The sequence below is a fragment of the Lutra lutra genome, chromosome 5 (genome assembly GCF_902655055.1).
Source record: "Lutra lutra chromosome 5, mLutLut1.2, whole genome shotgun sequence".
NCBI classification, from domain to species: domain Eukaryota; kingdom Metazoa; phylum Chordata; class Mammalia; order Carnivora; family Mustelidae; genus Lutra; species Lutra lutra.
The window spans coordinates 107,932,696-107,959,984 of record NC_062282.1 but is presented as its reverse complement, the minus strand read 5'-3'; the positions used below and the strand labels follow the sequence as shown (position 1 = coordinate 107,959,984).

General features: G+C 41.5%; 1 protein-coding gene and 1 long non-coding RNA gene across 2 annotated transcripts in view; one reads left to right on the top strand and one right to left on the bottom strand.

The window, feature by feature from the left end:
- ACOT12 (acyl-CoA thioesterase 12) overlaps nt 1-26,009 on the top strand; it is a 46,920-nt gene extending 20,911 nt beyond the window's left edge. Inside the window, exons 5-15 of the mRNA XM_047731721.1 lie at nt 220-355; nt 9,444-9,600; nt 11,377-11,496; nt 12,363-12,513; nt 13,168-13,223; nt 13,543-13,606; nt 15,284-15,367; nt 20,399-20,532; nt 22,969-23,097; nt 24,324-24,450; nt 25,354-26,009. Coding sequence (XP_047587677.1) covers nt 220-355; nt 9,444-9,600; nt 11,377-11,496; nt 12,363-12,513; nt 13,168-13,223; nt 13,543-13,606; nt 15,284-15,367; nt 20,399-20,532; nt 22,969-23,097; nt 24,324-24,450; nt 25,354-25,503 — 1,308 coding nt within the window. The 3' untranslated portion in view covers nt 25,504-26,009. The remainder of the gene's footprint in view (nt 1-219; nt 356-9,443; nt 9,601-11,376; nt 11,497-12,362; nt 12,514-13,167; nt 13,224-13,542; nt 13,607-15,283; nt 15,368-20,398; nt 20,533-22,968; nt 23,098-24,323; nt 24,451-25,353) is intronic.
- Nucleotides 43-20,406, bottom strand: LOC125101081 (uncharacterized). The gene is made up of 6 exons (XR_007127761.1): nt 18,316-20,406; nt 16,299-16,469; nt 12,759-12,917; nt 10,819-10,861; nt 2,229-4,825; nt 43-1,166 (listed from the first exon to the last, which is right to left on the bottom strand). It is a non-coding gene; the product is annotated as an uncharacterized LOC125101081 (long non-coding RNA).
- Nucleotides 26,010-27,289: the final 1,280 nt, after the last annotated feature.

Sequence of the window (27,289 nt, the reverse complement as noted above, 5' to 3'; positions counted from 1 at the left end):
CTTATTGTATGTAGAAATAATTAAGCCTATAATGATTTTTTTAGTTTCAAAATATTATAAGAAATAAATTTAGTCATATAATATGTGTAAAAATACCCAGAAATGCTCTATTTACCTTGAGTTAGAAAACAATGTAACATATCATTTGTTTTACAAAACTCGTGTTGTCCTCTGATAACTTAACAAGGTAATGAAAGAGATGTGTTTATCTTTTTTGAGATTGATTTAAAACCAGTCACACTTCTAACTGAGCAAGATCACATGGAACATAATCTGGCTTCTGAGAGAAGGAAAGTTCGATTACATCATGAAGATACCTTTAAGAACTTGATGAAGGAAAATAGCAAGTTTGAAGGTCAGTAAGCCTATTACAGGAACTTTAATTATATGACTGTGACAAGTAAAGGGTCCTTTCTTCGAACACACTTCTTTTCACCTTATTATTACAATTCGGCCCTGGTGATGCTTGGTATCTTCCCCCCAACAAACCCAGTAGCCGGAGAAGGGAGGGCCTGGCCAATTCAATATGTAACCACCGACACCGAAGTCCTCTTTAAATGGGGGTTCTCCAGAGGAAGAGACAGGAAAGAAGGGTGACAGGGACCAGGCAGTCCTTATCGGTAAGAATGCATTCAGTAGTGATCAACCAGTGAAGGAATGACAACACGCTATATCCATCTGGTGCTTCACAGTTTACTAAGCAGTCTCTCATTCATTACTTCAGATGAGCTGGTTATAATATCAACAAAGGAGGAAATGGAAACCAAACCGTACACACCTTGCTAAAGGTCACAGGAAGCACTCTGATTCTATTCTTGCTATGAACAGAAGCGCTAAGTTTCTATTCCTGTTTCCTGGCTCTTCCCTGGTAACCCTGGGTTTGATGAGCCAGAGTGTCTTAGTTCTCTGGCTGTGGTCTCTCAGGCTCTCTGAGGCTTTGTGGGGCCAGAATGGCAAGAAAAAGAGGGCTGCCTTGCCTCTCCCCTGCCCTTCCTTTTCTTCTGACCCTATCTCCCGCAGCCCTAGGGGAGATGACCTACTGTGGAGATCAAAATGGTGAGGTTGGAAGTGGAGTGGTCCAGCTCCAGTCACTCTGCTCACCACTGCCAGAGGGGCCAGGAAGTTCACAGAAGGTCCAACTCCCCCTGAGCTCCGAAAGCAGATCCCTGTAGAAGAAGAAGGAAAGGCTGAATACTTAAAACTATTTACATCAACATTAATGGAACTGGAGGGGATTATGCTAAGTGAAATAAGTCCATCAGAAAAAGATAATTATCATATGGTTTCACTCATTTGTGGAATATAAGGAATTGCACAGAGGATCACAGGGACAGGGAGGGAGAACTGAATGGGAAGAAATCAGAGAGAGAGAGAGAGAGAGACAAACCATGAGAGACTCTTGACTCTGGGAAATAAACTGAGGGTTGTGGAAAGGGAGGTGGGTGGGGAGAGGGGGTAACTGGGTGATGGGCATTAGGGAGGGCACGCGATGTGATGAGCACTGGGTGTTAACCACAAATAATGAATCATTGAACATTACATCAAAAACTAATGATGCTTTATATGTTAGATAATTGAATTTAAATAAAATAATAAAATAGGAATGGGATAAATCTGTTTAAAAAGAAATAAAAAGAGGAGGAGGAAGGAAAGGAGATGAGAAAGTATCAGAGTGAGAATATTGAAAGAGAGGAAGGAAGAAGAGGACACACAGAGGCCAGAGGAGAGAGGAACGGCCAAGGCAGGGGCGACCTGGGTGGGTCTGCCTTGCATTCTGCCCTGCATGACACCATCATGGTCCTGGGACCACCTCACAGATGAACTCTGGTTTGGAAAAAAAGGTTTTCAAAGGTTTCTATTCTTGCAGCCCTTTAAAAAGACAATGCCCATTACCAAGATAACTTTTTTAAAAAGATTTTATTTATTTATTTGACAGAGATCACAAGTAGGGAGAGAGGCAGGCAAGCAGGCTCCCTGCTGAGCAGAGAGCCCGATGCGGGGCTCGATCCCAAGACCCTGGGATCATGACCTGAGCCAAAGGCAGAGGCTTTAACCCACTGAGCTACCCAGGTGTCCCCCAAGATAGCTTTTTAAAGAAATTAAGACATTATCATTAAATTACTGAGAAGAGTCCATCCTTTTGTAAAGATGGTATCGGCACCAAACTATACTTAAAATGCATTTTGCTAAAGTAATGAAATGGCTGAACCATGAAAGCAAAGGCATACCAGAGAGAAAATTCAAGGTGGAAGGAGGCAGGACATGAAAAGATAGGCCAGGCAAAGAGGCTTGACGTTTCTTCTCTCCTTGAGGGAAGCCGATGAAGATCTGGGCAGGGTCGCATGATTAGGCTGGCACTGAATATGGTCACTCTGCATAGAGGAGGGGAGACTAGAGGGAAGGAGACCAGGCAAGGGGTGAGGGGCGGCTATTCTAGGCAATGATAGTAGAAAGGGGAGAGGGGAAAGGACAAAAATATGCAAGGGATAACAAAGCAGAGTAGGGTCGCTCATGTGGGGAGATGGGTGAGGAAGAAGAAGCTGTTCAGGGTAACTCTCAGGTTTCTGGTCTGACCACCTGGTCAGCTAATAGTGGTATCATGAACTGAGCTAATGCATATGAGGGCGAGGGGAGGGGCAGTTTTGAAGACGTGGATGATGAGTTGAGTTTAGTCTGACGTGCCTGTGGAACAACCAAAAGGACAAAATCAGGGTGGGGAGATTTAGTTTGAGACACAATAGCTGACATATGGTCATTCAGATGAAATAGTACCTACAGTCACCTAGGGAGGGCTCACAGTGGCACGAGGTTGGGGGACCAAGAGTGAAACTTGGAGCACATGGCCATTTAAGAGGTAATCAGAGGAGGAGGAACGATCTACAAAGGAGACCTAGAGGGACCAGTGGGAGGGGTGCAGGGAGAACCAGAGAGACTAGCATCGTTAGTCAGGGGATTAGAGTTGCATGAAGAAATGAGAGGTGAACTTTGTTCCAGAAAGTTAGAAATAAAAACTATCCATTGAACTGTGAATACAGAAGTCATTCTCACGTGCTACAGCCATTCACATATAGAGGTAAAATGATTGTACTCGATTTCAGTTTCAGTTCATTAGGAAGCTGGGCAGATCACACTAGAGGTCTAGTTCAGTTTAGATTAGAGATTTTTAGAAGTCTGTTTTTATCATGTTTCCTCTGATCTACCCTAAAATGGATTATTCCACATTCCTTTGCACAAAGCAACTTTGAAACTAACTTCATTGATTTGATCTTTTTAGAAAATTTACTAGCTTTCATGCCATCGAGGTAGCGTAGAACCTAAAAGCAATTTCTCTTAGCATCAGAGCCGGACCGTGGAACTTTAAGTTGCCATGAGGGCATGGTTTGTCTACATGCTACCTGGTGTATCTGGATGGAGTTTGTTTTGAACTGGACAACACCTTCTAAAGGAAATTAGCTAGATCACCTTTGTTATTGAACCATGGTTTTAGAAAACCCAGGGTTCTACATTGATAGTAATACCACAACTAGTTGGAATCTCTTTCAAGATTTTATGTGGTTGAAATGCATATTGTTAGAAAGAAATTTGAGTCAAACTCATATACTTTCAGAAGAAAAGGCAAACAAATGAGATTAGATTATGTAAAAGCAGGACTTCTTTGGAATGTGCTCTTATACCCCTGGGTCATTGTTTAGAAGCTTGGCTTGTAGGAAAAGACTTCGTATTTGGAGCATTTTAATTATTTTTTAGCAAGAAATCTAATTTTTATGAGCATTATCCTGTGTTGATCCTTTCTGGTTATGAGAAGAAAAACTGGAATATCCTCAATTCAGGTCAAAGTTCCTGACGCAAAATTGCACGATGAAGGCAAAAGTTGTCCAAGCAGAATGATGACACAGTTCTTAATGAACATCCAAAGTCCAAGTATTGAAATTGACCTCTGGACAAGTATGCTCTAATTTGGAAGCCTGCAGAAAGGGTGAAGTCTGTTTACCATACTTAACCTGAGTACACAGCCAGAGCTGTGAGCCTGACTTGGTCTCTGAGCCTGGCAGAGCCATATTTCTCCATTGATTGGCAATTTCCTACAAACAGGCTTCATTCAGCACCAAAGTCACCTGTACTCCATCTATTTCTGCATACATGTCATCGCTGGTGCTTATGCACACATGATCTGCCCTAATACCTACCTCTGTATATCCCCGTGGATGCCGTGGATGTCTTCATAAGAATTGAGTAGCTTTTTCTTTAAGGTTATCCCTTAGGAAAGAAGGAATCGCCTTATATTTGAGACTTTACAGTGTCTCTCATAATATAAGGCCTACTCAGTTTTAATTTTATAATTACTTTAAATAATTTAAACATAGGTAGTACACATGCACAGGGTGAAAAGTTCAAAAGGTACGAGACGGCATTCGGTTAAAAGGTTAAGACTTCCTACAATCAGTATCTCCCAGTTTACCAGTTCCTATCTCAAAGACAATGAATATTAGACACACACACACACACACACACACACTTGCCCTTACTTAGAGGCAGTATTCAAACAGCTATGCACCTTTCTTTTTGTCACTTAACATTGTATTTTAGAGATTGTTTATACTTATCTTGAACAAAAAAGTAAAAGATACTGACCTAAAAAAAATCAATACTAGTTTGAGATAATAATAGGACATCATCTGACGAAGTCAGTAATAGCAAAAAAAGAGAAACAAAGAAGTTGAAAGGGATTGAAGGTTTCATGTACCTTTTGAAGATCACTTCAGGAATCATCCCAGTCCTGATGACGGCAATATGGCAGACTCGTATCTAGAACAAGCTTAAATTTCTGGATAAAATATTTACAAACACGTTTGCAAACACATCTCCGCAGGCAGAAAAATAAGAGAAATCCTCAAAGTCCAGAAACTATTAGAAAACACAAATGCAGCAATGTGAGGAGATAGAAGAGCTGGCATTTGTTCAGGACTCTGTTGGTGCTAGAAGACCTAGAACTTGTGTGTTAATGGGCCTGCACAGAATTAGGACACAAAGCCAGCAGCCCATGTTACATGGAAGGTTGGATCAGAAAAACTTATATATAGCTGCAAACCTAAAAAAATGATATTTTTGGTGAGTCAAGTGGAAAAATCCCAATTCACAGAGAGCTCTTGTAGGGATTTTTTCCTATCTCAGCAATAGCCCTAGGCAGAATGGGAAAAATATACAGAATACCCCTCCCCCCCCCAAAAAAACTGATTCCCTTTGAGAATTCAATCACAAGCACATTCTCATGTAGACTTGGTTTCAGAATTCACTTGATTATTTGGACTAAAACAGACCCATGTCAAATTTAGGGGGAAGTGGGAAGTGGCACCATGTTATATAGTTCCCCCAACTGATCCGTAGCCAAAAATGCAAACCCCTGGAGAAATGACTTTAAGCCCAGCTCTCAGGAATCCCCACACACATAGATCCAAGGAATATGAACTCTTAGACAAACATCATAAAGGATAATAATAAATGCGTCATCAAAATCCAGAGAAGAATTAGGCAATAGAAGGGGGCCCAGAGAGACTATAATTAACTGCATTTATCATATAAAGAACACTAAGTAAGAATGTTAATGTATTTTAAAAAATAAAAGAGAATCAAAAGTATTAATCAGGAATAAAAAATTACCTAGAAGGTTTGACAAAGAAACAAAGAGAATTTCTATACAAAAATATATATAATAACAAAAATATATAATTATATATAATAAAAATATATAATAATTTAAATATAAAACTCAGTGAATGGATAAACTGCAGATAAGACAGTAACTGGAAGACAGATCTGAGGGAGTTACCAGAATGCAGATGGATTGGCAAAGAAATGAGAAATGTATGAAAGATTTGGAGACATAGAGAAAGGAATAAGAAGTCTAACATGCATCTGATCAAAGCTCCAGAAAGAATTAAAAAAATGGGAGAGAAGTAACATTTGAAGCAAATGATACAGACATTTCATTCAGAGGTAACAAAGTTTAATATACATGTGAAAATATGTTGGACCTCCTTAATCAGGGAAATGCAAATTATAACCAACACTAGATATGTCACACCCACAAAATTAGAAAAACTTGAGCCAACTACAGTATTGTCTAAGTGAAAATGTGGAGCAGTGGGAACGCTAAAAAATAACATACAGAAATGTAAATCAGTACAATCATTTTGTTACCTAAAAAGTTTCTGTTGAGAGCAAGAACTATGAATGTGGAATAAATCAGCACATGCATTCAATAAATATTTACCAAATGCCCATATTCAGAAATTATTAGAATTTAAAAAGAAAATCAGTTCCTGAACAAAAGAACTTAGGATCTAGTGGGTCAGATAGTCAAAGATCACACAAATAAACATAAAACTATAACTGTTGAGGGGCGCCTGGGTGGCTCAGTGGGTTAAGCTTCTGTCTTCGGCTCAGGTCATGATCCCAGGGTCCTGGGATTGAGCCCTGCATGGGCTCTCTGCTCAGCGGGCAGCCTGCTTCTCTTCCTCTCTCTCTGCTGGTCTCTCTGCCTCCTTGTGATCTCTGTCTGTCAAATAAATAAATAAATCTTAAAAAAAAAATACTATAACTGTGAAAGAAAAAAGATACGTGTGCAGGCTCCTAACAGTGGGAATTAGCTGTTAGGTCTGTGAAGGCTTTCTTTAAGAAAAGATGCCTGGGATTGGCCAACAGAGTACTGAGGAGGAAAAATTTTCCTCTATCCTATAAATTACTTCTAGCTGGTTTAAGAATTAAATGGTCATGAGACAGATTAATAGGAGAAAATCAAACAAAAGTTAAATTCCATATATACATGGGAGAGACCCAGAAAAACAATAACTCACTGAAAAGGCTGAAGCCATCACCTTAAATACTATCTTCAGCCAAAGACAAAAGATGATATTGGGGGTGGGGGTCAGTTATGGGAGGTTACCAAGAAAAGCACAGGAAACAAGAATAAGGTTATTACACAGATATAAGCCATTGTCTTCTCCACTGATAAGTTTCTAGATTTCGAGTCATCCCCCTCTTTCTGGTACAGCAAGGGAAACATCCTTACAAATGGAAATTTTTCTTATATACCTAAATGTCTCTTACCACCTGCTAACTTCTACTGGGTTTTCAGAGCTTCTCTTGTATCTGTAGTTTCCTAAAAACAATGAGCCTGAAGAGGTACATATTGGGATGGCAAAATTTGCTCCCCTATAAGAGAATAGGAGGTAAAGGGAAGAAGGTGGTCTTGGCCAGGGGAATTGCAACTGACAGATGGAACAGCATATGTAAATGCCCTGGTGTTGAAGACAGTACTTAGTTATAGGACTGAAAAAAGGTCTCATAGCTGAGCAAAGAGAGAGATTGAAAGAGAATATGATGGGGGTAAGATGGTAGGAGTGGCCATGGAGATCACTGGGGATGGAGTGGTAGGCCTAGGCCAGATGAGAAAGGAAGGGCTTAGGGCCAAGGGATATGATGAAGTTTTAGAAAATAAGTGAGGTTGGGTGGGGTGAGGTCCAGAGCCAATGACCAAGAAAGAATTCTCGAGACATCTTTGGTACAAAATGGTGGTTTATTAAAGCTCAGGGATGGGACCCTTCTGCAGAAAGAGCTACTGTCCCCGGGTTGTTAGGGGTAGCTGATTATATACTATGGGGTTGGGGAGGTAAGGAAAAGGGAGAGTTTGAAAGAACTTTCATATGCTAAAGAGGACCTACAGGATGCCAAAGGCCTTGCCATTGACAGGTTAAAGTTGTTTTTCCTTTTAGTAAGGCACTAAGAGTAAGACAGTTGAGAGCTGCCTGGAGGAATGTCTTATTCCTGCTATCACACATCCTTATCAATGAGCTTTAGTTTTAGAAGAAATTTAACTTTATTTGCATTTCCTCTGTCTCAGCCTCCCTCAATTTTATGGAGGGGAAGATGATGTTAGGGCTTCAGGAACTGGAGTTATAGGTCTTTGGAAGTTAGGCTATTGATACGAAAGCCTCTTCCTGGTAAATCACTAGGACATTTGTAAACTGAGGTAGACTCAGGTCTTACAGGATTGTGATCTCTACAAGTTGACTATTTGTTTTTCCTTTCAGACAGCCAGGAGTGCCTGAGGAATGTCACATATATCCCATGGCGGGGGAGGGGGAGTGGGGGGGTTGGGGGGTTGAAGGGGTTTGGGTGTGGGGGTTGGTTGTGTGATGTCAGCTTCTGCTTTGTCCTCAGCTTGCCTTCTGTTCCCTCATCAGAAGGATTTGGGGGTTTATACTAGGATGTTATAGGATCTTTCTGACATGTTTATAAGTAAATGACTGAAATGATCAGTGGAATGAAGGGGGGGGGAATGAAAAGACGATCAATTAATTATAAATCTAAAAATTTCATGAGAAAATGTAGCTCGTCATTATAATCAGGCTTCTGAGTTATACGTGGCTGTGCCGAGAATGGCCCCGTTTGCAGTTCCCAACAGCTGGCCAGTCTGTGCCTTTGGGCTGCCAGCCCGGCTCTCCTGCAGCACAACTAGGATGGCACCCCTGATTTGTAAATCCTCCCCCATCCTCCTCAGCAATGGCACCTCAGATTTAAGCCTAGCTGATGAGTCACTAGATGACACAGGAAGCATAATTGAATACATTTTACTACTTTGCAGCCAGAGTGAATGACTTCTCCATTGTTGAGTGTAAAAACCAATTTCTCAGTAAACGGAGCAGACACAATTCAAAGGAAGCGGAAGGACAGGCGAAGTACTCATTGTGTCTTTTCTGTTTGTGACTGCATTCATTGCAAAACAGTAACTATGGGAGGCCACGTTCCCATTCTGAAGTTTATACTGGAGCAAACTATTCCAGATTCTCAGCGTTGGTGGCCCTTTATAGCTCTGATTCCTTTAATTTTAACAACCTTATGGAGGTATAATCGATGTACCACAAATGATAATTATTATAAATAATTTAATAAATAATTATGAATAATAATAATTATGACATACCATAAATTCATGTGCTCGTATTTGAAGTGTACGGCTTGGTAAGTTTTGAGACATGTGTACCCCATAAAACTATCACCACAATCAAGATAATAACGTCTCCATCAAGCCCCAGATTTTTTGCCTCTCCCCACCCCTCCTCCACTCCAAACAACTTGAAGTTTAAATGTGACTATTCTTTTAATCAAAATTCCTGTGAACTGGAAGGATAGGTTGGAATACAATCTCTAAACGGGCCTTTCTGATCCGTTATCTTATCCAGTTCCCTTTAAGTACCCACCATTCAGGAGAAAGTCACTCTGTAGAACGAAATCCATTTATTTCCTCAGGAGATTTAAGTCTTTGGGAATAATTTAATTTTTCTAACAATCCCCCGGGTTCAGTGTGCTGCTAGGAAGGAATAGCCATGGTCCCAGGTTGTGCGGTTCACTCTACCAGTATGCTTATTACATCTACCTTTCAGACCCCATCTGTGACGAAGAGGAAGGAATGGTTCCCACAAGTGGCACATCTGTTCAGAGCATTGAACTTGTCCTCCCACCCCACGCAAACCATCATGGAAATACATTTGGTGGCCAAATTATGGCTTGGATGGAGACCGTGGCTACTATTTCTGCAAGGTTCTTGGTTTTGACCTTTGGTGCATGAGGTTGGGTTCCAATGGGAAGAGATTAGAAAGGGTCTGAGTCCTGGTTATGGAGATAGTCAAGGAGACAGGGAAAGAAGAGTGTTGCCTTTTATCAAAGAGAAAAAGTAAGTCATTTACCCATTTACCCTACGATTAATCTATCCTTTTGTTTGAAGGTGAATGTTTATGTTCTTGGTTCAAAAATAAAAATGAAATGACTGTTCTGATACTTTATTCTGAATTGTAGATTTTGGTCACGTAATCCTGAAACTCCCTGTAATGATAGTTATGGCACAGTCGATGCAGAATAGAAAGAGAGGACAGCCTTTACATTTAAAAATAGGCAAGTTGCAAACTTTTCTAAAGGCAGTTTACAAATAGGATTGACCTCTCACATCCCTGGTTACAATCATTATGGCCAGAGGATTAACTGAAAAATAAGATGAGAAAGAGAAATTTGGAAGAAAACTTTTAAGTACTCTTCAGTTTCAAAAAATGGCATTTTATTCTCTTTTTTTTTAAAGATTTTATTTATTTATTTGACAGAGAGAGGGAGAGCAAGCACAAGCAGGAGGAGGGGCAGAGGGAGAGGGAGAGAGAGAAGCAGACTCCCCAGCTGAGCCAGGAGCCTGATAGAGGGCTTGATCCCAGGACCCTGGGATCATGACCTGAGCCTCAGGCAGACATTTAACTGACTAAGCCATCCAGGTGTCCCAAAAGGCATTTTATTCTTAATGGAGCCATGTAGGCAACTGAGCAGCTTTAAGGAACATTGTGTTGTCTGAAAATGCATTTGAACAGGAACTGTCCTACCAACAATTTTTGTAACTGTTGAAGATTGTGAAGATCTTATTTTCCCAAAGTTAAAAGAATTTTATTGTGACTATGTCTATAATTGTGACAATAGTTAGAAACCTGTAGAAATCCTTTTTATAAATTATGCACAAATAAGAGAGCTCGTTTTAAAAATGAGATTGTCATTCTCAATGACAATAAAGTATTTGAGCCTGTTCTACTGTAAAGGCTTACAGTATAATTAAGTATGGCAGAGTGTTCACTCGGTGTTGGCACAATTCCTCTGAGTAACTGAATGACTACATTGGGAATCTAAAACGTAGAAAATTATCAAAGTAACTCTGAGATCAAATATACTTTATAAATATTTCAAAATTTCACACACACACACACACACTCATTGTAAAATGTGTACCTGGTAGCCCTTCAGGCTTTGTGTAGCAATCCAGGTAATTTTCCTGTAGGGAAAAAAAGGGGGGGGGGGTCTTTTGCTATATGAGTAAATTCAGTTAACTATGAAGCGAAGGAACTAGTGTGAACCGTACGAGCTGGCATTTCCTTCCCTGTGTCCCCCTTCTAACCTGGGGGTCACAACTTCCTGTGATTGTGATCACAAGCTATCCACATGAACAGAACCCTCAGATGAGAACCAAGACACTGGCTTTTTTTCAGGGGGACTGTTAGAGGGAAGACAACAAGATCAGGGCTGTCACCACAAGAGCAGAAGCACAAAGCACCTCGGTAAAGATCCCACAGCTCGGGGACATGGTCTTTCCCAAAATATTTGCGGGCTGTGTATGGACTCACTCTCCACATACATCATCTAGTCATTTCTTAAAAGAGTTAAAAGAGACGTTTACTTAGAAAGCACATCAAATATTCATCGATTGCATGTGTTAAGCAAATCAACAGCTCATGAAACTACATTGAGAGTGAGCGCTGCCTCCTCTGTCTCTCCCCTTTCTTTCCTCAGACGCCTCTGTCGGGCACACCCCCTTCTGAAGTCTGTGGACATGTTTAAGTTCCGGGGACCGTCTACTGTTGGAGATCGGCTTGTTTTCAATGCCATTGTCAACAATACATTTCAGACCTGGTAAAGTCTGCCTAGTGTTCTTAGGTGGCTGTGAATGAATTCAGACTTGCACATGAATAATTTTTTATTTTTCTTTCCATCTGGAGGTGAGTGTAAGAACTCCTGCAAAGTAACCACATTCCTTCTAATTGTTTTTTTGAAACTTCACTCAGTCGTCAACATCTGTACACACTCATTTTCACCCTCTTTGCTGCTTGGAGCCTCTTTGTACTTGATAAATTGTGGTGGTTTGGTTTTTGTATCTTAATAAGGGTGACTCCCAGCTGGCCCAGTATGGTCTTGGTATGTCCCTGTCATTATTAACTCTTCAATTCACTCTCCAAAGAGTCCCAGTAACTTCATAGTCACCTGACTCATAATGGACCTGTGGTTTATCACCAAGAAGTCCAAACCACTTTGCAGTTATTTTTATTATTCTTGATACACAAGGAAAATATTTAATTTGGTATTCTTTCTTTTAAAGTGTGGAAAAGAGTATCTATGTTTCCTATCCAGTTTTAGTGTCTGATGCTTTTTAATGTAGAATAGTTGTTTCTAGGGGAGAAAACTTGACTGTGGTCCAGTTAACTCCCAGCCACATCACTTTACCAAAATATATTCATGAATGTGTATAAAGTCCTAACCGGCCTTTTTCCCACTTGATGGTGGGAAAGTAAAGCAGAAATGCTACCAGGGGCTACAGCATCAGATCCGTCAGCCTGATGAAGAGGATTTTAACAGTTGCATAGATTTGCCACTGAGGAGAGAGAAAGCCCAAGGCCGTCATTCTTTTTCTCACTTGGAAGAGAGTAGTGGTGGTGGCCTCAGGCAGAGAAGGCCTGGCTCTCTCGGGTTCTCTGCCCACTGCCCTGTGTCGCCCTCTGCAGTGTGGAAGTGGGAGTGCGTGTGGAAGCCTTTGACTGTCAGGAGTGGTCTGAGGGCCAAGGCCGGCACATCAACAGTGCTTTTCTCATTTACAATGCTGTCGATGATAAGGAAGAACTGGTCACATTTCCCAGAATCAAACCCATGTCAGAGGTCAGTTATTAGCACGTGAGTTTCAGTAATCAGATCACTTTTCTGGGGGGGAAGTGGTGGGTACAGAGCTCCACCCAGAATCCCCTCACACCAGTAATGCCTTTCAAGGCTATTCCTCTTTGGATATTTTTTTTTCTTTTCTACATCACAAAGTAAAATGGACTTTTTCTTTTCTTTCTTCTTCTTTTTCTTCCCCAAGTCACTCTGATCATTTGTTGGAATGACAGAGACCCCGGAGACCACACCTCTGCTCAGCCACGTGCTGCTGTGGGCAGTGTATCATCTTCTGGGTCATACTTCTGATTGTCTTCTCCCACCGCTTTACATCCGATTCTCTCTGCTGTCCCACGCCCAGTGGAACTCTATCTTCCCCTTGGTGCCAACTCTCACCTTTTCTACAAACTCTGCAGTGAGACATAGGTGTCATTTTGGGACAGAAATGATAACCACCACCACTTTAAAAAAGAAGAGAACAGGGCTGTCAAGATTATGTTTTTATCCATGCCCCTGCCCTTTGGGGGTGATGAGGACAGTTCACACAGAGACTGTGTGTGTCCCAGCTAGCCCTTGCAACAGAATTAGGAGAGAGAGACTTAAGGACTACAGCACTAAAATATTAGAAATTTATTGATTTTCCTTTGTCTTTTATAAAAGGAAGATTTTAGACGGTATCGTGGAGCTATTGCACGCAAGAGAATTCGCCTCGGCAGGTAAGGATGTGGATGTAAGGATTTTATACTATCATCTCTTATCTAACAAATTATATAACAAAGGGCTCCTCTCTGGGTCTGTGTTCCCACATAATGTCAAATGAGAAAGTCTGATGTTTCCTGGCTGGAGGCTAACTGTGACGGAAATTGTTCTTCCTGATTGTTCCACTACTAAAAGCAGCTTTTAAAACTGCTGATACCGGCCCAAGAAAGTGTCATGGTTACTATTGTGTGCTGCATGCCGGGAAGAAAACTTATTTATTATTAAACATTATTATTTTAACATGTTACTTAACATTTTCTTTTTTTTTTTTTCCAGAAAATATGTTATTTCCCACAAAGAAGAGGTGTCACTCTGTGTACACTGGGACATAAGCAACCAGGTAACGGTGTTATTATTGGGAGCTCTTTGTGTAAGAATCAAGTCATTATAAAACGGAAGATGGCATCATTATAAAAACGACAGATCCCATGTTTAACTGATTTAGGTTGTGCCCGCACAGGTTAGAGGGAAAGGAGCATTATATCAACCAGTCCTTTCAAAATGAAACAAAACCAATCAGTAAGCAGTTTCCAAAGCACAGACCCCGAAGGCTCTGTCATGGGATGCATTCAGGCAGTGTGACCCTGGGATCTGACTTCTCAGTGATTTGTGCTGAATGACATGCCTTCCAGCTTGCATTTTTATGATACAACAACAAAAGTATTGGGCATTTTTTTTTAAAGATTTTATTTATTTATTTGACAGACAGAGATCACAAGTAGGCAGAGAGAGAGAGGAGGAAGCAGGCTCCCCGCAGAGCAGAGAGCCCAACGCGGGGCTGGATCCAGGACCCCGGGACCATGAGCCGAGCTGAAGGCAGAGGCTTTAACCTACTGAGCCACCCAGGCACCCCAGTATTGGGCATTTTTAAAGTTTTTGACCATAAAATAGAAAGGGAAATACAAATTTACTGATGACATTGTTGGGTTCATAATCATAGGAGCGAGACTGATACAAAGCAAAGGTCAAGCAAAGCTTTATATTGCGCCAAGCATTGAGAATCAAACTGACCGGCCAGGGCCATCGCTTGCAAAGAGGCGACTTCTCTCTGCTTTACAGACTAGCTTTTAAGGGCAAAGGCCATGTGGTTGGGCCTGGCCACGCACAGGTGGCCAATGAGATTGTAACACACAGAGAAAGCTGCCCAGTCATGCTAGGTCACACATAAGTGACCAAATGAATCATAATTTACACTATAGTAGATATTTGAACTAGCCTATCAACTTGGTCAGAATTGGCACCCAAAAGGCACCCAAAGGTCTGGGCCCATACTCCTTAGTAGCTAGGGGGACAGCATGGGCCCCCACTGATTGGATACCTCCACCTGGCCTGACCCACCCTTGTATTTGGGAGTTGTTACCTGGGACTGGTTTCCCGGACTTGCTTTTAAGTAAGTTCCCTGGGTGGGGGGGGGGGGGGGGGGGGGGGGGGGGGGGGCGGGCAGGGTCAGTTTAAGTTTTACTGCATAAACAACAAAGTCATTGTTTAACCGGATGGAATCGGATGGAATCACTCTGGCTAAATAGGCCCTTACAACATGTTGATTCCAAGTCCTATTGAAAGGTAATGTTGTCTTTCCTCCGGACACCCATTGATGCGATGGACACTAATTTGCAAAGCATGCAGGCCTCGTGTTATTTTGTCTGAATTCTGAATTAAGAGTTGGGAGACAGAAATTATGTTACCTATAGCTTAGTTCTAAGCTCAGCATTACCACTTTGGCTCTAACATTTCCTATTTTCAAAGCAGAAGCTATTTGATCACCTGATGCCTGGATGGCTCAGTCGGTTAAGTGTCAGCCTTCGGCTCAGGTCATGATCCCAGGGTCCTGGGATCAAGTCCTGCATCGGGCTCCCTGCTCAGCAGGGAAGTCTGCTCCTCCCTCTGCCTGCTGCTCCCCCTGCTTGTGCCATCTGACAAATAAATAAATAAAATTATAAAAAAAAAAAAAAAGAAACTCTTTGATCCCATATCTGTGGGTTGAACTCTCTCAGCTTTTACAATATTTGTATTTTAGGGAACCCTGAGTAATGCCAATGTGGAGGCTCTCAAGAATCTGGCAGCCAGAAGTGGTTGGGAGGTTACCAGTGTGGTAGAAAAGGTAGGAGGCATCCGGGTATACACACAGCCCACTGTCCCTCACAAATGAGAGTGGTCATGGTGGTGGTGCTTCTGCTGCTCCTGCTGCTGCTTCTAAGAAGGTAAAAAACTTTTCTGGGAGACTTTTTCTAAAAGCCAAATATCTTTCCAGCTCTGTCTCTAGTCCTCCATGCTTATGGATTTGGGGTCCTTTGGTGCACCCTGCATATTCCTACCTCTGACCTTAGTTCTCATACTCCACTTCTCTCTCCTTCTCCTTGCCATCAGCCCCCATACGAACTGGTCGTTAAGCCCCAGGACAAAATTCTTCTGCATGAAGCCTCTTCTGTCACCCCTGACTGCAGAACTCCCCTGGTAGGAACCCTCTTAGCACTTACTTCTTCAGAGTGAATCTGTCAATTAATTATGCACCATCTTGTGGCATTGTGTCCACAGCTACGCTGAATTGATGTCGAGGTCTTACATAGTAATTTAACTTTCTACTCATGGTCTTTCCCCCTACCTAGATGATGAATTTCATAAGAAAGAAGCCTCGTCTTGACTTCTTAACACTTTTTTACATTGCTTTGAGGATCATCAAACCTAAATGCACACATATTATTTTGGTTCTGATTTTATCAAATTTCAGAGGTATGTTAGGAGACCGTGGCAGGTGGTGCCCACACTAACTAGTCCCAGATTGCAGCAGTCCCAGATCACACCTGGGAGGGGCTCAGTCATGCCAGCTCTCTATGCTCACATCCAGTGTGTACTGGTTTTTTCAGTGAAGCAACAGCCTCTACGATGGGGTGACCATAGGTCCTAATTTCCTGGGACAGTCCTGGTTGTCCCATCTTAATTAGTGATTGGTACATCATCATCATTTGTCTTATCATAATTACTAATAAAGCCTCCATGCCCGAGTCTGGACAATAAATGACATGGTCACTTACCTTAAAATTGAAGCAAATTCAGATACGACTTCACTGATTCTTTTAAACTCTGACCTCTTGCCAGTGTTTTGTTCTGGGTTGTTGGCTTTTATTATGTCTTTGTCTTCACTTGTGAGTCCTTTCAAGATCTCCCTTTACCCTCTCTGGATCCACTTCTGTTTCCATGCATGCCTAATTCAGTGATGCAAAAACATAGGCTTCGTGTTATAAAATGCTCTTTTTCTCTTTATCCCACATAAAAGATGCTTCAAGACTTTGTTTTCTTTTACTAGTATGAAATCTGCTTCTTGCTTCTAAGAATTCTAATCTTCTTCTTGCTGGCTTCTGAGCAGCATTGGAAAGGGCAAACATGCATCTGGAATGAAGGAAGACAGCATGTTTTGTGAAGCCATATAATATATAAAAACTTCAGTTCTTTGGGAGTTTGGGGCCAAAATAAACCTAAACAAAAAAAAATGCTGCATTTGTTAGTGTCTAAGAAGAGCCATCAATATTTAATTCTTAATTTTTGGACAGATACTTAGTAGGAGGTATGATATAATCAAAGCAACATTCTTACATCATTTCTGTTGAATTTGAAGCCCTCCAGTTCTTTAGATTATATTTATGATAAAACTTGGATTTTTTCCAGTTCTAGGCTATCCTCTTCTCTCTTACTTTTTAAAACTTTTACATTGTTTTGATTTTAAAATACAGCTCTCTTTTTTCTATTATCTTTTCATTGAATAATTCGTACACTGTCTGTTGTGAATCATACTTACTCCAGGTTTTAAAATCCACACTTATTGTTGGGCAACTCTCTCAGGTCCCCTCTCTCCTGCGGAACTTTGTACTATCACTTTGCTATCGCTCAATATATCTTGCTTTGCTGCCCACCAAAAAAAAAAAAAAAGAAAGAAAAGAAAAGAAAAAAGAAAAAAATCTATACTTGTTGATACAAATTAGTTAAATGTCAAAAGTCTATGATTTCTGGCATTTGTAATTAAATTGGATAATACTTATTCTTGTAACTCATATTTCTATGTACAGTGATGGAATTAATAGTAATAATGCAAGGGACAAAAGTAATACAGGCAGCACCCTCACCCTAAAGGAGCTTGTGGACTATTTTGGCAACATCACACATACCCACGCAACAGCAGAAAAATGATTTTCAGGTAGCTTATGAACAAGTGAGAATTTGTAGTATTTAAATCATTAAGATCAGCTCTTAGGCAGCCCAAAATAAAGCAAGACAGATATTTAGAGAAAATTTTGGAGAGGGGCTCATTCTTTCCTCCTTGCAGATAGCTTATATAGATGCTGGAGGGTGGAAGAGGCTGTCCGGGAAGTAAGCAGCTCCAGCCAAATCCTCAGGGTAGGAATCAGCATGGCTAGAAGACTGACTTGACAGAGTGATGATGATGAAAGCCAGAATGGCAAGGACTGCTTGAAAACTTTTCCACGGAACAAAACCCAGCACAGGAAACAGACCAGAGGACACTATTCTCACTGAAGCTGGGGAGGAGCTGGTCCCAGAGCCCCAGCTGTCCAGTTCTTTTCCCCTGAGCCCTTGGGGTCATTCCCCAGGCACCTCCTAGGAAGGTTAGCCTCCCCTCCCCACCGAGGTCTCTGTATAAAATGATTTTGTCCTCCTTCCCATAATATTGTCTCAATAACAAGAGAGAGTGTAAAACAGATAGTATAAAATTCCAAGATTAGATCCTTTTCTCTTCAGCTGTTTATAGAAGATATCCAAATCCATTAAACAGAATCTTATTAGAATGAAAAAACAGTATCATTATGAATTGTTAGAAATTGCAAGCTTATTCATTTTAAGCTTCATTTCATAGAATAAAATTCGCCAGGCATCAAGTGATAAAAATGTTTGAGTTGGTTACAGATGGAATTTAACCTGTGTTCTTCTGAGCGTGAAAGAGAACATGTTCTCTTGAAGAGTTGGTCTTGGAGAATTTTTTTTCACTCAGTGGAAGTTGGCTTTTCTAAAATACTAGGGTTTAAAGAGATCAGCACCTACCGCCACCCTCATTGTCAGCTTTGTCCACATCCGTGCTGCTGATTCTCACGGCACAGCGATGAGGAGGACTTTCTGCTACGTTCACCTTCTGGGGGAAGGATTGAGATCCCGTTCACTCGTCCAATGACGTCCTTGGTGCTGGATAGGTTTAGTGAGCTCTGTCAGGACAGAGGTTAATGGTGGCTGCTCAGCTTGGGGTTCACTGTGGCTTCAGGAAGCAGGAAACGTTGTGTCTACAACCCGGGGAGCAGCTTCCCGGGACTATGCTGTGACAGTTTCCTTGGGCTGCTGTTACAGTACCACAAACCAAGTGGCTTAAACCACAGAGAGGTATTATCTGTAGTCCCGGAAGCTGGATGTCTGAGATCAAGGTGTTGGTAGGCTTGATTCTTCTTGAAGTGGGAAAGGGCCTCTCCTCTCGCTGCTGCTGCTTTGCAGGCAATCTCTGGCAGACCTTGGCTTGTCAATGTGTCACCTGATTTCTGCCTTCATCTTCCTATGGGGTCCTCCCAGGGTGCACATCTGCCTCCAGATTTCCTTTTCGTCAGAATATTAGTCATTACTGGATTGGGGCCCACCCTCCTACACTTTAACCTCATCTTAACTAATCACACCTGCAGTGACCCTCTTTCCAAATAAGGTCACATTCTGAAGTACACAGAGACCTGAAACATAGGAACTTGAGGAGACCCACTTCAGCCCTTAGTGAGTGCTCAGCCCTAGATTCCATCCCTTTCCACCCTGACTCCATTAGTGTAGATCATGGCTGCCCCAAGGCCTAAATTGGACAGAAGGTAAGGAATTCACCCGGGCCACCTGCCCTTACCTCCTCTGAGACTACAGAGCCCCAGACTTAGGGCCACACAGCCTCAGAGTTCTGAGAAGACGACTTCCTTCAGGATTTACACCAGGGAGCCTCCTTTTACTCCTGCCGTACAGGGAGTAAAGGTAGGCATGGCTGTGCCAGGGGTGAGTGTCTGCCAGCAGTTGAGCCCCGTTCATGGCTTTCTGTTTGATACATGTCCACAGCCCAGGACATGTCCTCCTTTGTGTGCTTAGTTTAAAGACAGTCTTGGCACGGAGGTCAATTGGGAAGGTAGAATGGTATAAAAAGATAGCCACTCCTTTTCTTTCTAGGCTGCCTTTAGTCAATTTCTTATTTCTTCATTCTCCTCTTGAAGATGTTTATGTTTAAATAAAGGTTTTCTCCCTCACAGCCTGACTTGTCCATCTGCTTGATTCCTGCAGTGAAGTCTTAACCCTCTGTTTATTTGTCTTCTCACAGCTTGTTGCCATGGGGATGATTATAAGATGGCACATTTCAACACGAACTTCAAAGCACCCTGAAAGAGATGGAGAAAATGGGCAGGATAGAAATGTGTTCCTAGCTGAGCACATAGCTCTGATTATTAGCAAAAGTGTAACAGCAGGAGAGTTTGGAGTAATAGGGGATACATTACTGTTTATGTCAAATGGCTCCCAAGACAGGCGTCCTCTTATCTAAGGAAAAACAACATTAGAAACCCAGGAACTGGCCTCTCAGGAGGATGGGCCCTTGTGATTCGCAAATGAAAGAACGCTTTGTGCTGAAGAAGCGTGGTGCTTCAGCAACCCTTTTGGAAGGTTAAGTTGGTTCTGGAGGTAGTTGGCTTGCTTCCTGGGTCCCCTTGGCATGCTTGACATCCTAGGAAAGTGTCTGAGGTCCTGGAGGGAGGTGAAGCACTGACTTGCCTATCAGCCCAATGCTGTTTCTCTGGTGTTGCTGGGTAGAGGCAGGGAAACATCACAAAGAGATAAAAAGAGAAAGGCTTACATTTTTTCATTTTTCAAGAGAAACCTTGTTGCACAATAATTAAATAACCCAAGTCCCATATTATTTAGAGGACGCAGATGATAATGTCCTGGTCCAAGTTCTAGACACCCAAGCATTTGAAGTAACATTGCCAGTGTCTGGCTTCATTAGTTATTCAGGTGTCAAGATGCCTTAGATGGTACAATCAACGTATGACTCTGTGTGGTTTTTAAAGTTGAAATATCCATTTTTCTCTTGTAATTTGTTTTTTTGCTTGTTATTATCTTTTAGATAAAAATATATACCCTGGAAGAGCATGACATTTTATCTGTTTGGGTTGAAAAGCACGTGGAAAGACCAGCACATGTGGCTTATCATCTCTTGTCTGACTTTACCAAGAGACCTTTGTGGGACCCCCATTATGTGTAAGAATTATTTAAAATATTTTCTTCAATGACATCATGTGAAGGACAGCCTCCATATTGCAATCCATCTCCATTGCCCAACATAGGACCCATTGTTTATAAATTAAAGAGTATATTTTAAAACTTGCACTGCACTGAAAACTGCATCCCATGCTACTGAGAAAAAACAAAAATTATTTTAGTCATTTATTTATCATTTCTATCGAGTTGACATGCTTTACCCACTTCTGGTGTCATCCTACCAACAACGCCACACTTGGTATAATTTCCACTTAACAAGAGAGAGGTTCTGGGGCTTGCCAAGATTGCTTTCCTAAGCAACGGAACCTGAATTGGAACCCAGATCCATCAGGCTCTGAATTGCACACCCTTGTACTTTAATATACAGTTTTGTTGCTCTTGAGGAAGTGTTTGTCAAAATTGTCCTTCCCACCTCCCTCTCTTGGTATTTGATGAGAGGTTCCTCCTTCTTTCTGTGAAGTAGCATTCCCTGGTGAGAAGGTGAGGGGCAGCTGGATGATACTGAAGTCAGAGGCATTCTTTCCTGCTTTTCCTGTCTGATCAGGGCCCGCTCCTATCAGCCTACATCTCTTCCTGCTGTTACTTCCTGACTCCTGCAACCCAATCCAGTCTCGGCCTTTTTCACCTCTTTCCTGGAGTACAGGCTGTGCACCTGGCCACCTGCACCGGCTGGGTCTGATTGCACTCAAACCATGCCCCTTCCTCCTCTGAGGAGTCCCAGCTCTGGGGCCATGGAGCCCCAGCTCCTGGGCCCTCACTGGGCGTCTTGCTGAAAGGAGGGGATTGGTGAGATGGGCTTCCTGTTATATCATGCATTACGATTTATTTCCTAATCTTGATGAGATGGAGGCTCATCTTTAAAATGGCTAAACTTGGGTGCCCAGGTGGCTCAGTCATTTGAGTGTCAGTCTTTGAGGTTCGGGTCGTGATCTTGGAGTCCCAGGATGGAGTCCCCCATCAGGCTCCCTGTTTGGTGGGAAGTCTGCTTCTCCCTCTGACCCTCTTCCCTCTCGTCTCTCTCTCTCTCTCTCTCTCAGATAAATAAATAAAATCTTTAAAAAAAAATAAAATTGCTAAACTTGATTATGATTGATACCCTGCATTAGACAATTTTTTAAAAGATCTTATTTATTTATTTGACAGACAGATATCACAAGTAGACAGAGAGGCAGGCAGAGAGGGAGGTGGGGGGCAGGCTCCCTGCTGAGCAGAGTGCCTGATGTGGGGCTCGATCCCAGGACCCTGGGATCATGATCTGAGCCGAAGGTAGAGGCTTTAACCCACTGAGCCGCCCAGGTGCCCCTAGAGACAATTTTTTAAAAAGATTTTATTTATTTGAGAGAGAGAGATAATTAGAGAGAGAGAGAGAGAGCATGAGAAGGGGGAGGGTCAGAGATCAGAGGGAGAAGCAGACTCCGTGCTGAGCAGGGAGCCTGATGTGGGACTCAATCCCAGGACTTCAGGATCATGACCTGAGCCGAAGGCAGTAGCTTAACCGACTGAGCCACCCAGGTGCCCCTGCAATAGACAATTTAATATCACTAAAGTGAAACACCTCTGGGGTCATGGGTTACATTTGCATAGATGCCAAAATAATACATCATGGTTGGTGCTATCATAATAAAAGACTCTGAAAGAAGAGGAAACACTTTGCAGTTTTCTTCCATCAATATTTGCAGGTACTCTACAAGTACAAAGCTTTTGTCGGGAACAATGGTTAAACTTTGGTATTAATTCATTTCAAATGTTTCTTGCACTGTTTTCTAGGTCACCTGACTTTCCAAAGTGAACTTGAATGAATGGATGAGTGAATGAATGAATTCTAATTCAACTTACTTGTCTTGTGTACCTGCCTTAATTCAGTACTGTGCCAGGTGTTTTCATTTAATCCTCACCACAACCCCATAGTTATTATGTATATTTTACAAATGAAAACAAAAATAAAGTGACTTGCCTAACATAACGTAGATAGGAAGTGTACATTTGGGATTCAAAGACAGGTTGTTTGACTCTGAACTTGGTGCTCTTTCCAGGAGACCATATTCCTTTATCTAACAGTCCTTCTTTGATGACTGTCCATATAATTCGCTACTCTTCAGATGTTATTATTATTATTCAGAAATAATTTTGTGGAAAACAACTATAAATGCCTTTCTCCAAAGTGTGGAGGGCAGTGACCTTAGAATCACACGGCCACCATTCTCTCCATCACATGCATAATTATTCCTGCAGACCAAACAGCTTTCTAAAGACAGACTTTGAGAAATAATGCTGGCTTTGGCAGGATGGTTATGTGAACAGAAGAGTGAATGTAGGCCTCAGTAATGTAGTTCTGCAAACAAACAGAAGAAGTGAATGCCTTATTCATAGCAGGTGGGAAAGTGTAGCCTTTCTTTCACTGTTGTATTTACACAGGTCCTGTGAAGTCATAGACTGGGTGAGCGAAGCTGATCAGATATATCATATCACTTGTCCTGTAGTGAATGGTGACAAGCCCAAAGACTTGGTAGTGCTTGTATCACGGAGAGGGCCTCTCAAAGATGGGTGAGTATGAGCAACCAAGTGCTGTAGTAATGTTTTGTAGAAAGAGTAGAATGAAAAAGTTGATATGAAAATAAGGAAGGCAATTTTGGCATTTCTGGTCTTGAATGAGGTTCATCTGAATTTTTGCTAGATGGACCCTTAGTTATTTTTAAAAGTCATCTATTAAATGCCACCTGTGTGCAAAGCACCGTGTACGATTCCTGAAGCAGTTCCTTTTCCTTTTGCCTTTTTCCTTTTCCTATGCACACGTCACATTGATAGTTAGCAAACCTTTAGAATATTCCATTATCAGTAAAAATGCAGTGACTGCCAAATAAAACATCAGGAGCGATTTAGAATTTACAAAGGCTCAATTATGCTAGACATTTAAAAGGCCTGGCTGCCAGCTAGGGCTGTTCACTAGAGTGCTTGTTCCTGACTTCTCTGTGGGCATTGGACTTCTCCAGGCATGATGTCTGCGTTCTAAGAAGTGTCGTAAGAATTCAAAGAAATAAGCAGTAGAAGCTTCTCGGACACTTAAGGGCTACACCTGGAACTGGCCGGCATAATTTCCAATGTCAAAGCTGGCCTGTGGAAATAAATCACACACATGTGTGTATAGGAACGCACATGGACATTCATTATAATATCACTGTATTTATTTATTTGACAAAAGGTAGAGAAATAAACTGAAAGTCCGTCTTATAAATTATGGTAGAGCCATACTGCAGAGTACTATGCCATCATTAAAAAGGATGAAGCAGCTATAGAGGCACTGATTCAGAAATATATCCAAATATTTACTGGTAGGCGAAAAATCAAATTATAGGCCAATATTTATAAAATGCATTTATGCAAAAATCTGTACATGCATTTGCTTACATCAGTGTTATATATTTATAAAAAGGTGTGAAGGGATATACAGCAAAATGTTAACATTTGTTAAGGGTGGTCCTTACAACCCATTAGGGCATAACAAAACATGCTTAGAACTTGACTCCAGCCTTGTGGAGTTATGCAAAGTATAACTAATTCTTAGGCAGACAACACCTATGGCCCTTATTACCCTTCCCTACACTTGAAGGTAGCCATAGAGAATGTATGTGTGGAGCCCTCATCTAGGAGAGGGGTCTCCATAGTTGCACTTCTACTTAAATAAATAAGTGGAATTCACTGCAGGAATTTGTTTTTGAACAACTATCCTTCATTTCTCACAATAACTTAGAGAATGTCCTTTCATTTTTCAGTGACAGTTACGTGGTGGCAGTGAAATCCGTTATTCTACCATCAGTCCCACCTTCTCCACAGTACATCAGAAGTGAAATCATCTGTGCTGGATTTCTCATCCATGCGATCGACAGCAGTTCCTGTACCGTAAGTTTGATGAAACATCTGCACGTTAATTTGCTCCTACAGATACAGAGAAATCTTTTGCCCGCATTTCCTAGTTAAGTGTAATTCTGTAACGTGTGTCCACGTCAGGAGAATCCTGAGGTCATCCTTTTAGTTCCATTCCAGAACATCCCCAGAAGATCAGGACCATAGCCTCCCCTATCCCAACTGGATTCAGATCCCTGCTTGACTCCCTTTCTTGGGAGTGCCTGGGTGACTCTGTGGGTTAAGCATCTGCCTTCTTTTTTTTTTTTTTTTTTAAAGATTTTATTTATTTATTTGACAGACAGAGATCACAAGTAGGCAGAGAGGCAGGCAGAGAGAAAGGAAGGGAAGCAGGCTCCCTGCTGAGCAGAGAGCCCGATGCGGGACTCGATCCCAGGACCCCGAGATCATGACCTGAGCCGAAGGCAGCGGCTTAACCCACTGAGCCACCCAGGCGCCCCAAGCATCTGCCTTCTGCTCAGGTCATGATCCTAGGGCCCTAGGATGGAGTCCCGCATCAGGCTCCTTGTTCAGCAGAGAAACTGCTTTTCCTTCTCCCTCTGCCTATCACTCCCACTGCTTGTGCACTATCAAATAAATAAAACCTTAAAAAAAAAAAAAAAAAAAAAAAAAAACTGGGACGCCTGGGTGGCTCAGTTGGTTGAGCGGCTGCTTTCAGCTCAGGTCATGATCCAGGCATCCTGGGATCGAGTCCCACATCGGGCTCCTTGCTCAGCGGGGAGTCTGCTTCTCCCTCTGTCTCTGCCTGCCACTCTTAGTCTGCCTGTGCTCACTCTCTCTGACAAATAAATAAAATCTTTAAAAAAAAAAAAAAAACACTTTTTTTGAAAAGTCTCAGTCAATAAACAATTAAAATAATGTATTTTCTTTTTGAGACAGGTATCATACTTCAACCAGATTTCTGCTAGCATCTCTCCTTACTTTGCTGGAAATCTTGGTGGCTGGTCAAAATCCATCGAAGAAACAGCAGCCTCTTGTATACAATTCTTAGAGAATGCTACTGAGGATGGATTGATAAACATATTTTAAATGGTAAACTTTCAATTACCTATAATTTTATTTCCCACCTTTAATTCCAAGTACACTTAGCCCTGACAACTGGCAAGATTTGGGGCCACAAAATAATTTAATTTTGGCTTAAGCAAAAGGCAGTAAGGGGTTAAAAAATAAAATTGGTCTCAGGTCAAATACCAGTGATTTGGATTGTATTATTAGAAGAGTTTTAACACTGTTTTAGATCATCTGTGGCTCTCCTCCCTTCTGGGGGCACGGGCAGTGGAAATGGCCCATATGCAATTTTGTATGGACCATATAATGGTACAAATATGGTTTAAAATGATCATAAGCATTTTTACGTTACAGAGATGAAACATGTGTTCTGGTTAAAATTTTATAAAATTTTAAAAATCAAAAATGGTAAGTTGGCTAGTTGATTAATAGTGTGGGAATATTCTATATACGGCAGATATCTGTATGTCACGAGCATCTGACAAGATGTATTACATGTTTTAGAGCTTTAAATTAGGAAGACATTAAAACATAATGGAATTCAATCAATTTCAGTAATAGGAACTACTTTACTAGTGTCATTTCACATATATTCAAGGTGGCTGACCAATTTAGTATCTATTGCTATATATACACACAAAAAGTACCTGCAAAATGTGATATCACAGAGAAAGAGGGTATTAACCGAGCTTTTCTTTCATAACCATTATACTAGCACTTTATTCCCCAGACTTCAAGATTCATTATTCTACTCTGTGATTTGTCTTAACTCCTAGGACAAACCAGCACATGTCAAGTTGGCCTCCTCTACAGAACAACATTTAAGAGTTGAAGGACTTCATGAGAGTTTAGAGCATTAAGAAGTTAGGTACATCCTGCCATCCGTAGGTCAAATCTCTACCTCTGCTTCCCCTGCCTACCCCGCCCCCAGCCCATCTACTCCCCAAGCCTAGGTCTGGTGGTTATTTTTATTCTGTGTCAGCAGGCTTTCATTTACACGAACTTTGGACTGTGCTCCAATTTTATGAATTAACATTGATATACAGTAAGAGAGTGGATATGCAGGTTTAAATGACTATACAGATCAGAAGTAGATTTTTGAGAATATTTTTAGATTTTAAAAAAGGTAAAAAAAAATTAGCAATAAAGGGGTTGCATTACACTAAAATTTTGTATGGTAAAATTTCAAACCTCTCCTGTAACTGAGATGCTTCTAACTTCTGCCTATCAGAGGTCTTTGAATTTATATTTTTTTTTGAAAATTACTGCAGTAATGACTTGAGGTGTTGGTGAAACATCTAAGGAGGAACTGAAATCAGGGATATTAGAGCAGATGGATTTAGGACTCAGCCTTGGAAAAGTGAAACATAAGCTTGTAAGAGGTGGCATTTCCAGAGGATTGATGGAAGAATGCTAATGATGAAGTCCTAGGGGATGCAACAGAATATATTTTTTAAAAATTTATTTATTTGACACACAGAGAGAGATAGTGAGAAAGCACAAGCAGGGGTAGTGGCAGGCAGGCAGGGAGAGGGAGAGGGGGAAGCAGGCTCCCTGCTGAGCAAAGAGCCCTATGTGGGGCTGAATCCCAGGACCCTGAGATCATGACCTGAGCTGAAGGTAGACACTTAACCGACTGAGCCACTCAGGCGCCCCTCAACAGAATATTTTAAAAATGTAATATTTCGGATATTATTTTTCTGATACACTGATATGTCAAATTTGTATTTTCCCCTCAAGTCTCCTCTCCATCCTAAAGCTGCATTAGAATGCGTGTGACCTTGTTTGTCTTCATCACAACCATAAT